The 14,944-nt window shown below is 35.1% G+C and overlaps 1 protein-coding gene across 1 annotated transcript in view; it reads right to left on the reverse strand.

Moving 5' to 3' along the window:
- The window catches only part of SEMA3D (semaphorin 3D), a 162,066-nt gene that overhangs the window by 15,398 nt on the left and 131,724 nt on the right, over nucleotides 1-14,944 (reverse strand). The window contains exons 11-15 of the mRNA XM_004381477.2: nucleotides 12,289-12,511; nucleotides 9,769-9,857; nucleotides 7,909-7,950; nucleotides 4,018-4,175; nucleotides 881-945 (exon numbers count right to left, since the gene is read on the reverse strand). Coding sequence (XP_004381534.1) covers nucleotides 881-945; nucleotides 4,018-4,175; nucleotides 7,909-7,950; nucleotides 9,769-9,857; nucleotides 12,289-12,511 — 577 coding nt within the window. The remainder of the gene's footprint in view (nucleotides 1-880; nucleotides 946-4,017; nucleotides 4,176-7,908; nucleotides 7,951-9,768; nucleotides 9,858-12,288; nucleotides 12,512-14,944) is intronic.

The raw sequence follows: 14,944 nt of genomic DNA on the forward strand, positions 1-14,944 counted from the left end.
AGTACTTTATTTTCCCCAGGTATGTGTGTGTGTGTGTGTGTGTGTGTGTGTGTGTGTGTATGTTTGTGTATGTGTGTTTTCTATCTGAAGGCAGCGTTTGATTGTGGAAAGTAACTACAACTTTGGAAAAATACACACATATAGATTTTTTTTTTCTCTGTTACCAGACTCAATCCCTAGGCCTCCTCTCTGTCTGCAACTCTGCCCCTCTTCTACTTAGGCTTCTAGGCTCTTCCATACTATGAAATTGTCTCTGAATAATACAGCATCTGGTGATGTCTCTTTTCTCTAAAGTTCCATGTCATTAATTGTGACTTATGATAGCTCCCAAAAGAAATCGTAAGCTCTCTGAGGAGTTTCTTTGTCTCACAGTATACCCAAGACATGGAAGTCACTTAATAAATATTTACTGATTAAATAAATACATGAATAAAAAATAAAGTGCAGGTTACCTAAAGTTTTCTTTTTAATAAGTCTCTACACTTTTATCAGGTCTTTCTGGGAGGGTCTCTGAGTTTACTCTAAATGGCCAAACATTTAGGCTATATCCTGCTCTATCCCTAACAGCAATTTTCAAATTTTATAAGGATAGATAAGGCAGTAAAAAAAAAAAAAAGAAACAGTACAGGACTTTAAAAGACATATGAAACAAATAATGATATAACGAAGGATCACTGACTTAGGCACACAGACATGGAGTTGATTTATAAAATCTCCTGTTGCTTTTCCAGAATATAAACACTGTACAAAATGAGATCTTCCTATATAATAGTATGAGTCTCTATTTTTTCCACATAGATGTTTTAAGTCATATGATGAAACATACAAAGACTAGGCTTAAATGTTTAAAGGGATGAAAGCATATTAAACCTATACTTACTGTCTTCAATGTCCCAGCACTGGGTGATTGGGTCCCCATACTTCACATCCTGGCGTCTAGCTCGCCTACAGAAAGAGATTAAACTGTTTAGAACTTTAAGCATGGTATTTGTAGTGTAGAAAGTTTACATATAACATTAATAACAGTGACAGATGCAAAACTATGCTTGTCTTACTGATCAACTTAAAAAAAGGTCTCCACTCCAATTCAACATTAATAAAAATGCTACTAGTATTAGGGTCCTAATAGAACAATCATGTTTTGACAATAAGATGAGCTGAATTTTATTTAAGTACTACTGTTTTCTTTTTTATGACTTTTGACAAATTATTCAACAGAACAGGTTGAATATAAATATAACTTGCTTTTAACAGACATCAAATGAGGGTAACTAACCCTCCACTCTTTTTCAGTCAGTCATTGGAAAGTAGTAAGATGTAAAATAGCTTTAGCTAGTTAAGGAGGAAAGTGCACACACATACAAAGCACCTTATCATACGGATATTCATTGTTACACAGATTTGATTAAGCAGCAAATTAAATATTGTCTCTTGAAACAGAACTACAAGTTAATATGGCATTAATGACCACATGCTATTTCTACCTTCTGATATGTAGACACATTTTTTTCTGTGTAGTGTAGTGATAATAAAATAATGACTTTGTGCATCATTGTCATATATTTTCCTTAAGAGAAAACAGCAACTACTGTACAAAGAAAGAAAAAAATCTATTCATTTTAGTTTAACAAGTCTTATACTCTTACAGTACATTTTCATTTGCTTTGCCTATTTTATGTTGCCATCTCAGAGATCATAGAAGTAACAGTAAACCTTTTGCAAGGTTGTTGCTTAAGGGTGATGCTGACTGGATGACAACCTTCTACAAGACTGATCCATCTTACACATCTTTTTAGCTCACATGGACATTATGTTAGGTAAGGCAAAGCATCACAGTGGCATGTCTGCAAGCTCAGAGAAAGAGTCTTGGGAAGTACAGGAGGAAAAAAATTATGATGGCATGAGGTACATAAGGTCAAGAATGTTTTTAAATCTTGGCTTTTTAAGGAATGAGGTCAATTCATCAAACTGAAGGTTTATTACCAATTAATGAACATTTTGTTTTTTAGTTTCTAGTAAAGCATTCCCAAAAGACTTACTAGGATGAGTAGCTTCTTGCACAAAAACCATAACAAAATGTTGGTGTCATTTTTACTTTCAACTTGTATTATAGTACCTACCAATTTACATTTAATTCAGAGAATTAAGGAAACTTAAAATGTCTCCTAATTTTATGCAGTATTTCCTGTTGTACTATACGTTCAATCTATGCTCTCCAGACTTTGGAATTTGATAAATTAGTAAAATTTAAAAAAGAAAAAAGTGCATAGGTGGTAGTAGGAATAGCATATGTTTGCCTGCTATCTTATTTTGTTAATAAAGAACTAAACATTTAAAAAATATATATCATCTAAAATTTGCTGAAGTTTTTCCTAGAGGGGGTAAAAAAGAAAATTTGAAAAAATTCTTTAGAAAATGTTGGTTTTGTCATTCAAATTTTTAAAAAACCATATCATAATGTATTTAGCCAGTATCAATCATATTAACAGACATTCAGGTTATTTCTGGTTATTTTGCCACTACAAACAGTGCTGCGATGAATGTCCTTAAACATAAAACATAGTGGTATTTTTGCAAATGTCTACGCAAAATAAATTCCTAGCTAGAATTTGTTGGTTCAGAAAAGTGGTGTTTTTATTTTTTGATAACCAAATCTTTTTTTTTTTTTTTTGTACTTCAGATGAAGGTTTACAGAACAAGTAGTTTCTCATTAAACAGTTAGTACACATACTGTTTTATGACATTAGTTAACAACCCCACGACATGTCAACACTGTCCCTTCTCGACCTTGGGTTCCCTATACCCGCTTTCCTGTCCTCTCCTGCCTTCTGGGCTGTTGTGCCCCATTAGTCTTGTTTTGTTTTATGGGGCTGTCTAATCTTTCGCTGAACGGTGAACCTCAGGAGTGACTTCGTTACTGAGCTAAGAGGGTGCCCAGGGGCCATACCCTCGGGGTTTCTCCAGTCTCTGTCAGGCCAGTAAGTCTGGTCTTTTTTTTGTGAGTTAGAATTTTGTTCTACATTTTTCTCCAGTTCTGTCTGGGACCTTCTGTTTTGATCCCGGTCAGAGCAGTCATTAGTGGTAGCCAGGCACCATCTAGTTGTACTGGACTCAGTACGGTGGGGGCCTTGGTAGCTGTGGTCCATTAGTCTTTTGGACTAATCTTTCCCTTGTATCCTGTTCTCTTCATTCTCCCTCCCTCCTGACAGGGTGAGACCAGTGGAGTATCTTAGATGGCTGCTCACAGGCTTTTAAGACCCCAGACGCCACTCACTGAGGTAGAATGTAGAACATCTTTATAACCTATGTTATGCCAATTGAGCTAGATGTTCCCCTAGACCATGGTCCCCACAGCCCTTTGCCCAGCAACTTGGTCCCTCAGGGAGTTTGGATGTGTCTATGGAGTTTCCGTGACCTTTCCTTGTACAAGTTGTGCTAGCTTCCCCAGTATTGTGTACTGCCTTGCGCTTCAGAACAGCGGTATTTTTACAAACAGCAGGGCAACAGTTTGTTGTTAAGTTCATCTGAGTGGCTAAATTTGCTCAAGTAGGAGTTATTAGCATAAAAATAAACATTTACTGAGAATCACTGGGACGTGCTGTGATATAAAAATATACCACATTTTTACACACACAAGAATTTACGCATTATTTGCAAAACAGTTTATGAGTACGTACATATTTGGAAATGAGGAAGGGATGAAGGAATGTAGAAAGAGTAAAATAAAAAGGCAAAACAAAATTTTAGCGATGTTTGATATACTCAAAGGAAAAAGAACACGACTTATCAGAATTCTTTAAAGTCCAGATTTCAGAATTTCAGAACATTCAATTTTATCCTCCTTCAAAATTCACTTTTATATAAAGGGATAAAATAACAGTTTAATTTTAATATTCTTATAACAGACCATATTTTCTATATACTTATTCTTTAATTCACATTATAAAGTAGGCCATTTGTGTGAGATGTTCATGGTGTAGAAAGGAAGGCTTCATAATACTGCAATGTTCCTCTTACCTTTTTGAAGTGGGTGCATATCGAGAGCATGCATTTCCATCCCAGGCACAGTAGGGGTCTCTGGCAAGACAGCAGTCTGCACAAGCTTTCCCATAAGTGTCACATCTGTGCAAGGAGAGCTGAACCAATCCATCTCGGGAACCAATGTACAATTGTTGCTGCAAACCAGCAAAACAAATGAATTAGAAGCATCTTTCGGAGGAGTCTTAAGAGCTTCCCTTTCTTGAATACCACCTCATAGGTCTAAATCTGTCTTGCCAGCTGTCCTGACCATTATAAAAACTTGTACAGATACATAACAAGTAGCAAAATAAGTCAATCCCTTCTACCCCTGGCAGGACGGTGGGTTGAAGATGATGATACTAAAGTGGATAACATTCTACAGAGCTAGAGTAACCCTGGCAGTAATTTAAGAAGGTCAAAAACCAGCTGCTAGATTGAGGAATTGAGATGTCAAATTCTTTCTCAATAGTTGAAAATATACTTTGGTAGACTATATCAAGCACAGATGCTAAAGGCAAAACTGATGGTCTTTCTCCTCCATAGCTCTGTTCATGAGAGATGACTGTGGTTTTAACTAACCATTTCACTTGGTAATGAGGTGCTGATACCTGAAGGGGGAAAGGGTTGTAATTGGGAGAGAATGAATTTGGTATCACTGTGAAGAAAGTATCAAGGAGGTTTGAGGGATGCCATACTCAAGTGAAATCCTGCAGAATACTGAAATATCTAGCAAATAAAATTGTTTCAAAACTAAGCCCTGAAACTGATGCACTATTCCCTGTATGTATTCATTTGAGTGAGAGTGTGTGGGTGGAGGATACAGGTCAATAATCCTTAGTCTATGTCTTTAAAAAGCTCATGGCTAATTCTAGTAAACCATGCCAAGCTTTAAATGGAGGAAAAACATTTTACAAATAGATATTGGCATAACTAATATAGATTCACTCAAAAGGGATCTGACTTAGACCTCTACCATCCATTAAACTCTCAGTTAAGATTTCATAGTTGCTAAATGCAATGAACACTTTTTATTATTTATTCTACTTACTTTATCTATAGAGTTTGATGCTATTAACTACACCTTCCTTGAACTCTCTTTATTTTCCCTTGTTTTTTATCCCTGCCTGAGACATCTGTTCCTTTGATAATTGCTTTTTGCATCAAATGTTGGGTTTCCCTCTTTCCTGCTCTTTTCTTTACCCCTGTTATCGTAAAAAGACTCAGAAGTATCTTGGAAACAACATATCCAAACTTAAGCACATTGATTCCTTTAAATATATTTCTCCTTCCCTATGTTGGTGAGAAGCACATTCATCCACCCACTCAGTCATCCAAGACAGAAGTATGGGAGTTGTCTTTGAATCTCTTTCTCTCACATTCAATCTGTCACCATGTCTTTTCCATTCTCTCTCTTATAGAACTCTCTAATCTGTTTCCTCCTGTCGCTTCCCACTGCCACTACCTTTGTTTAGGTCCTTATCATTTCTTTCCTGGATTACTTGTAAGTGTCCTAAATATTTTCCCTGGCTTCAGCCTTGTTTTCCAGCAATCCCCACCTCCTCCCCCAGGACCCAATCCATCTTCTACACTGTCACCAGACTGATTTTCTAAAAGGAAAATCTTATCATAACACTCTCCTGCTTAAAATCTTTAATGGTTTCTATTGTCCTTTAGATAAAATTTAAACTTCTTCAGAGGACATATAAGGATATGTGTAATTGCTCCAGCATACTTCTCCAGATTCATTTTTATCCTCCTTCCCCATAAGCACGCTAATTGCACACAAACTGATTAGAATTAGCTGTGGTCTATCACTCTTCACACATTTGCAAATGTTCTCTCCTTCTACTTGGCCTAGGTTCCCCATCCCATCCTGCTTTTTATTTTTCTGGATAACTACAACATCTTTCATGGCTCAGATTACCTGTCTCAGCCACTGTCCCCTGCTCTTCCTCCTCCCCCCACCCCATTTTAGGCAAGTTTTTCTCCTTTATCTTCCTTGTACATTCTGCCTTTATTATTCTGCACTATTAGCATGCTTCTTTGTCTCCCAGTTCCACCATGATCTTCTGGAGACTAAGTGCCACGCCATTCACTCATTTATGTATTTTCAAAACACAACAGTAGGCTTTCAAGAAATAAATGTTGAAACAATGAACAAATGAGTGGAAGCTGAAAACTGGTGGGTGATCACCTGGCTAAATAACAAAGAAGACACACGTGCAAGTCTGTGTTTATGTATGTACATGGGTAAAGATTTCTAGGCTGACTCATGAGTTCCATTCTACTTCGGAGCTAGATAAATGTCCCAAAGAAGAAACCTGTTTAGATCTTTTCCCTAATAATTGCTGTGTGGTACAAGGCAGAGTAGATTAAGATAATTTTAGCAACACCTTAAAGTGAACATACGATCACATGACATTAAATCTTGGGGGTGTATATAGAAACAGTAATGCAATTCTGAATCTCTTTGATTGAGATTTGCAGTATCATACCAGGAAACATGAAATAATATTAATTATTATTATCATTATTATAATAGTTATCATTTACTTAACATTTATAATTTGCCAGGTCTCTGCTTAGAACCTTGCCTATGGCAGGCATCCTATTTAAACTCATAACACTCTCCACCCTTCATGGGTGAATTATTATTATTATTATTTTACTTTTTGTTGATGCCATGTTTTTTCACTAATGGAATGGATGCTGAATCATTGTTTGTTGGTAGTTTTTATAATCTGAAAAAATAGTTGCCAATTACAAGTGAGATGTATCAGTTGCATGAAGTTCCATATCATGTTCCATGAAACACATCACACACACGGGATGTATCGGTCCCATGGCGCATCACACTTCCTGGTTACACTTAGCCATAAAATATCTTACTTAACCTTCCAAAAATACACATGAAATACTAAATAAACATTGCTCTTACTACACGTAATTGTTATCAGTTTGACCTAAAGTGGGCCGTATCAGTAGGTACCACGTTCCATGAAGCACATCACATTTGTGGGACACATTGGTCCTATGGCCCAGGAACTGCATCACAAACTGTTTTCACCCAAAAAATAACTCATTTACTTGAATATTTCCGAATGCCAGTAATCGTACCTTCCCAGTAATCCAAAGGAAATAGTAAACATACTTGCAAGCCTTATCTCACTGTACAGAAGCCAAAAGACACAAAAGTTTCATACAATCACCCCTCTGGGAAGCATCCCCTCAGACGAATGGCTCTCAACACTCAAATGTGGCGCAGACTAACCTCCTTGTTTTTTAGGTAGTTGCACCGGTATCTGCCACGATGCCAGAATGTATTAAAATGGCTCAAATGCCTGCCAATAAACCTTCATGGGTGAAAAAATGTAACATGGGCATATATCCCTTGGTCCATCAAAAGGTTGAGGCGGTAATTTTTTTCTAATTTTACTGCCGAGGAAATTGATTCTGGTAATCAGATATTAAGTGGTGGCACATGATATTGATTCCAGGGTTGTTTGCCACATCAGTCCATATTATAACTCCTAGACTTCATGATTAAAAACAAAACATTTTTAATGACTAGGGATGATATTCTACATGGATTTCTATGGCTTTGACAGAAAAAACATCCTCTCAAAACTAGGAAAGTCTGAGTTGCATTTTCAAAGGCCAAAGGAAGGAAAAAAAATGAATTATTCAATTAATGAAATTCAGTTCCATATCTCCTACAATAAATCTGAAACAATGGTCTCTAACCAATGAAAATGAAACAAGTAAATTAAAGCTTTTTATATCATTTATAATTTAACTTTCAATTTCAATAGATTTTCCCTAAAAATAACTTTGATTCAAGAAACCTGTTATTTGTTGGTTATTCTTTACACAAAAATTAGAAATTACCTGCTTCAGAGACAACTCCATGTTCAAGATGATTGATGAGTGCTAAAAATAGAAGTAAAATGTCAATAAAGATAATCATTAACAGATTTTTACCTTAAACAATATGTTGTTTTATCATGTACAAAATATCATTAAAGTAAATTTCAAGGCTCTGTAATATAGGGGCAAAAAGAATCTTACGGTTTTCTATTTTCTTCCAATGTGTAGTGATTCCACCTTAATGGAAATTATCAAAATAGGTACTTTAAAGTATCCTATTAAGGAAAAATAAGCTAAATGTATGAGGAAACATTGCAATAAAAAAATTTCTCAGCTGCCTACAAGGTTTCTTCTTTTTCTAAATCTGCTTAACTGCTTCCATATAATTTAAACTAGCATTGATAAGAACATCTCCAGAATTATTTATTACCTTTCTGCTATTACTTAGATCAATGACTTAAAAACTTGTTTAAGTAGCAGAGTTCTGAAACGTTACAGTGCTCCTTGTGGAAGACTAAGTTCTTTACGGAACAATACAAGATACCAATGCACATGATTTCATGATATGAACTAGGGTCAATTTCATCTGTAGAAAATACGGCTCTATGAATATACAATCAGAAGCATGAACACAAAAGCTTCCAAACTAAAAAAGATGAGATATTTTTAAGAATGTTCATCTATATCTATCTAGCTATCATCTATCTATTGTTCGCTATTTATTCATTTCTCACTAATAGAAAACTAGTAGCAGATGCTAACGATTTAAGAAAAATATATAAAATAAAAATTTTAATGTGAGAAAGTGCTATCAGTAACTTTTTTTTGTTATGAACTTAAAAAAATGGTCATTATTGAATCTTAACAGTGGAATCTAAACATTCCTCTTGACCACTGTCTAAAAACCATTGAACAAGATTCTTTCTAGTTTGCCCATCTGTGTTGTGGAGGCTTTATTTTTGGCCTCTAGGTTCACATTTCCCTTAGGAACCACACAAAATTTTGTTTTTTAGTAGATGGCAGAGATCAGGTCTTGTTCTTGTTAACTCCTTGACCACTATTATCGTCACAATGTAAACAGGATCCTGTGGAACCAGAAAGTCAATTAACTTAAGCTCCTAACAGTGGAGGGCTGGACTCTCCTTTAAGGCAAAAGAGGTTTAAATGGAAACAGTTCATTTTAAAAATAAGCTGTCCCACTAAAAAAGTTATAAAAGACACAGCATATTTCTTAAAAGCTCATTTCTAAGAAACACCTATTTCTCACGTTATTTTCAGAATATAATTTTAATTTAAATTTCATTGAGGAACTACAATGAATGTCACAATTCAAATTTACTGTAAAAAGTCCAAGAAATTCCTGAAACCTGAAAACCTATTATTTTTGATCTATTAACTCTTGCGGAGAGTTAATAGCGATATAGGAAGACTTACTGTTAGGCAACTCCTCCTCTTTTTTTTTTTTTTTCATTTCCTTAGAGAAAGGCAGGGATACTTGATTTACATACACTTTCTTTTTTCTCAGGTTCAATTGGGGAAATACTGAAAACTAAAATTTATAAAGTAGAAAAGCATCTGGATAGTAAAAGAGACCTCAGGCTTTCATCTAATGTGGCAATTTTTCTGACGATATGCTTAGAGAATGCAGTTAAGGAGGAGCAATCCAAGGAGCTCCTAATTCAGTGCACCTCATTTAGGAGAAGGTGGGTCCCACTCTTATTTGCTTTTCTCTGACTCTGTTTCCCTCCCCCCGCCCCCCGCATTGCTTAGGAAGAAAAAAAATAAAGTCACTAATCTCAAAAACTTCTTCAGTAAAAGAGTGATGATGTATGAAAACAAGTAAGTCCATCTCTTCTCCCATAACTCTGGACTGAGCCTCACCTTGAATATCTGCAACTCCTCCAGCACTACCTCTTCCATATTCCACTTCTCCTTTGAAATGCTGACGACTTTCAAGACTGTTCCAATGTCTGAAAAAATGCATAACCCGTAAACCTGCTGTGTCTATCTCAGTATTTAAGTATATTTCTAACAATCTATGGATTGCTCCCTTCACTTTTTTTAAAATGCCTTTCAAGAAATCAGAGTAAATAAAACATACAAGAAATACAGCTTAATGTATATGATGTTTTCCTTCCTAAATATTGTAGTTTTTAGCTAATGAAACACTTTTTTATAAAGATACTATTAGAAGGTATATACACAAAGTATATTCCTAGAAATATGCTCTCATTTAAATACTAAATATGTCTCATTTAAATATTGGCTGAAATGATAAGTGAAACAAAATTTTTGGAACTTAATTAAAATATCAAATTCTGTCTCTATATATGTATACATATACATATGGAGCCCTGGTGGTACAGTGGTTAAGTGCTGGGCTGCAAACCAAAAGGTTAGCAGTTCAAATCCACCAGGGGCTCCTTGGAAACCCTGTGGGGCAGTTCTACTCAGTCCTATAGGGTCGCTATGAGTCGGAATCGACTCAACAGCAACGGGTTTGGTTATACATATATATGTAAACGAACATTATTCAATCCAAGAAATATTTATTAAGTACTTATTATATTCAAGTCACCATAAAAGGTAATTATAATTGCCTTTTCTGATAATGCTTTTCTAACATGTAACAAATGAAAGAGAAATCCTTGACAATATCTACATGGAGGAAACTGTGGCTCACTTATCAAATATGCTTTACTTATAGAAAAATTTTATTAGGCTGGAAAGTGAAGTTTTGTTCAAAATTATTTTAGTTCAACTTAAAAGAAAATAACAAGGATGAAAATGTAAACCCAAAGTTGATGTTCAGAAAAGATCTTAAATACAGCATCTTATGTTGCAATTCCACAAAGTTGCAGGCAACTTCAGAAAGACAATCAAAATAACATTTAGGAAAAAAAAATTCCACTTGGAAATTAATTTACACAAAATAGATGTTTTTAAACTTGTGAACACTGGTATTGGAGTATATTAACATATGCGGTAATGATCTTGTTGGCACAAAATAGTTAGATTATTTAACTTTTTTGAAATGGCTCTGGGCTGTTTAAAAAATATTAAACATACATTTTCCAAATGTCAAAATTAAAAATCTATCTTTTATTGCTATAATTTTCTCAGTACAAGCTAAGCAGTACCACCTAGTGGCTGAACAGCATTTCTAACACTAACCTAAAACCCAGGAATGAGTTTTGGGTGGGCAATGTGGGAAACTCACTAGAATTAGTGACAAGCTAATTAGTTCATGTTTTGACTCCTCAGTAGCCATCTCTGTAGCTTTGGGAACATCGCTTATTCTCTTGGGCCTAGGAATTGTCATGTGTAACATGATAGGAGTTGACAACTGGTGTTCTCTAAGGCCCTTGGGGTCTGTCATACAAATGCTTCCTAAAAAAACTAACTTCTGTGAAACCAACATTCTTTAAAAAAAAATAAGATTATTTTAAAATTTATTTTCACTTCTAAAAACCCATTTCAATAAAAATGGCAGTTTCTTGAAAATCCATTAATTTCTACTTCTTTATGCAATGCTCGATCCACTAAATTTACGCAATATTACCTAGAATGCAGTGCTTTTGTTTTAACGATACATGTTCTCTACACAACCATTGGAATCCACATAACATTATTAGATAACACCTTTCTTATATTTGAAACTCACCAAATAAGGAATACTTCTCTTTCTGGAACAAAACATTTTTTAAAATCATTTTATAATGACTGAGTTTACAGAAAAAACAAAACAAAAAAGCAAAAACAAAAGCAAAATACAGACTGAAATAATGAGAGCGATACTAATCCACAAAACTCAAGAACAGGGAAAAATAATCCCCAAGAAATTTCTACCTAGAGAGCTTTACAATATCATGCTTAACTTTTTAAAAAGTTATCTTAAGTCAGCTGAGTCAGTGATTCTCAAAATTGGGTGAAAGGATCCTTTGGGGGTACCAAAAAAACCAAATCAAAGCCATTGCCGTCAAGTCGATTCTGACTCATAGCGACCCTACAGGGGTAAGGCTTATCAAATATTTCTGTACAGACAGGCAAATGTGAAATTTGAAAATAAAGGAACCATGTCGTACTTGCTTAATCTTAGTCCATAGTCATTAAAAAAAATATGTATTGAGCACCTAATCTATGGTAGACACATTTCAGTCATAATATACAAATATGTTTTCAAATCTCAAATAACAGTAAAGGAAGGCTGGGGGAGATTTTTGATTATCGGTTAAGAGTGTATGCTATGCAATTTTAAGAAACATTGACTAGGTGTTAGCAACTAATTATTCATTTTTACTTTGATCAATTAGTATTTTTGAATTTTTTTTCTTTGTTAATATAAAATTATGCTTTGAAAGAAAGTGTATATAATTTAGAATCAGTTTGGTTTGCGCTTACCTGTTCCAAGAAACATTACGTCATACTGGCCATCTTCTGCAATGACGTGATCCACCACTATCTGTGTCAGTCTGTAGTCCACATTGATTCTCTTGAATGTTGGTCCTCCTGCTACTGGGTATACTGACTTATACATTACAGGGTGCCGCTTTATGAAACTGATGACATCGTCGGGAAAATCTCGGGTGGATTTAATCAGTGGGTCATAAGTCTTGCTTGGACACTGAAAAGAAATCGTGGAGGGAAGCAAAGGCTTTTTTCGTGCGCACTTGCAATTAAGTTTTTAAGGCTAATCATTGATAACAGAAAATAAATGGGCAAATATAACACAGTCAGTATGCAATCACAGGTACTTGTAAATGAATGCAGTGTACCTACAATAGATTTAAATTCAGCTTATCTCTCACAAATATCCTAAATTATATTTTTTATCCGTTTTTGCTAAAGTTTCCACAGTGAACTTGGATTACTGTTTCTCGTGAAGATACATAAAATTTCAGTTGAAATAATTGTTAAGAAACTGATCTGTAAATATGGAAACATATGGAAAACTGTTATTTTCCATTTCCTTTGGATAAATTTAAAATTGACTTTTTAAATTAAAATCGTGTTCATTAAAAATTTAAAAAAGAGCAAATCAACAGAAGGTCACAGAAATTACATTTAAAAAACCATTAATATTTTGAGATTGTAATTACCTAGTTATTTATAACAGGTGTGAAAATTATATTGTGAACAACTCAACAGCTCTTCCCCTAAAGGATCTGTGAAGAAACCCTCAGGGATTTTCTACTTCGGTCTAAAATTGCCTCTTTTCAGATTTTAGCATCCACGAAATCAAGCGTTAGCATACTCTGCCCCCTGGCGGTAATAAGCAAAAAATACTAACTCGTACAAAGTAAATTAATGTGATATGGCTATTATCAAGAGAACATGAAAAAAGAGGGAAATTATTTTATAATTTGATTCTGTTTCTTCAAAGAACACTCCACATTCTAAATCTATTTTATAATTTCAACAAATTTTAATGTAGGAAATTACCTCAGAACAAACTTTGTATGACGTCACATTCAAATTCTTAATGGAGCTAATAACATTCTTTCGGAGATAAAAAACTTTGATTATATGATGCAGGCATAGAGAATAAAGTTTGCAGAAAAGGGTTGTTTTCCTCCTATTGTAGTTTTTTTAGGCAAATTGAAAACATAGTCTCCACTGAATTGAGCCATTTATACTAATTTGAATTGAGTCAAGATACCATTAACATACTGTACTTCTCAAAGTTTTCATGAGGATCATTCTCAGGAAGCTAAAGATTCTGCAATTAGTCACAATACATGACCCCTGATTCCAAATTTTATACTAATAATATCATAACATCTCACTGCACTAGGAAAAATGTCAAAAAAGTTGTCCTAAAAAAATCCATTAATAATTTTCTAGAAATACTTTGAGAGTTATTTTAGTCAGTTATATTATCTTTCACTAAAATCTGGCATGTCTGATATTAAGAAACTGACCCTTTCTTGATATCTGTTTATTTATCCCAGGTCTGCATCAAAGAGTCTAGGAATGTACGAGAATATTAGCCATCCGGTTCTTTTTTTGAACATTTTATTGTGTTTTAGGTGCTAGTTTACATAGCAAGTTACTTTCCCATTCAACAATTCATAAAAAAATTGTTCCGTGACATTGGTTGCTCTCCCTACAATGTGCCAGCAGTCTCCCCATTTCCACCCTGCTGTCCTCGATTCCATCCCTCCAATTTCTCTGCCCCTCCTCGCCAGCTCATCTTTCTTTTGGGCAGATGGTGCCTGTTTGGTCTCTTATAGCTGATTGTTCTAAGGAGCACGTTCCTCATGGGTGTTACTGATTATTTTATAGGCCAATCTATTATTTGACTGAAAGGTGGCCTCTAAGAGAGGCCTCAGATCCAGGTTAAAAGGGTGTCTTAGGGCAATAATCTTGGGGGTTCCTCCAGTCTCTATCAGTCCAGTAAGTCTGGTCTTTTTTTTTTTTTTTTTTTTATGAATTTGAGTTTTGATCTACATTTTTCTCACATTCTAACCATGACCTTCTGTTGTGTTCCTGGTCAGAGCGGTCGGTTGTGGGAGTCAGGCACCATCTAGTTCTTCTGGTCTCAGGCTACAAGGAGGCTGTGGTTCATGTGGGCCATTAGTCCTGTGGACTAATTGCTTCCTTGAGTCTTTGTTTTCCTTCACTTTCCTTTGCTCCAGATAGAAAGAGACCAATAGTTATATCTTAGAAGGCGGCTCGCAAGATTTTAAAACCCTAGATGCTACTCACAAACTAAGATGTAAAACATTATGAACTTTGTTACGTCAATTGACCTAGATGTTCCCTGAGACTATAACCCCTTAGCCTTCAAACCCAGTAACTCAGTCCCAGGAGAGGTTTGGATATGCCTAAGAAGTTTCCATAACTGTGCCTGCCCCCTTATGTGCTCTGTTATATATATGAATATATATGCAGCACATACAAATATGTACAGAGGTGCCCATAACTATACCTATATACGCACGTGCATGTACTCCCATACGACCTCCCACACTTATAGAGCATGCATATCTATCTATGTAACCACTCACAAATTTTTGGTTATTACTGCTGTTGCAGAATTGTATATGTTATAGCA

Source organism: Trichechus manatus, unplaced genomic scaffold, assembly GCF_000243295.1.
Source record: "Trichechus manatus latirostris isolate Lorelei unplaced genomic scaffold, TriManLat1.0 scaffold00085, whole genome shotgun sequence".
NCBI lineage: Eukaryota > Metazoa > Chordata > Mammalia > Sirenia > Trichechidae > Trichechus > Trichechus manatus.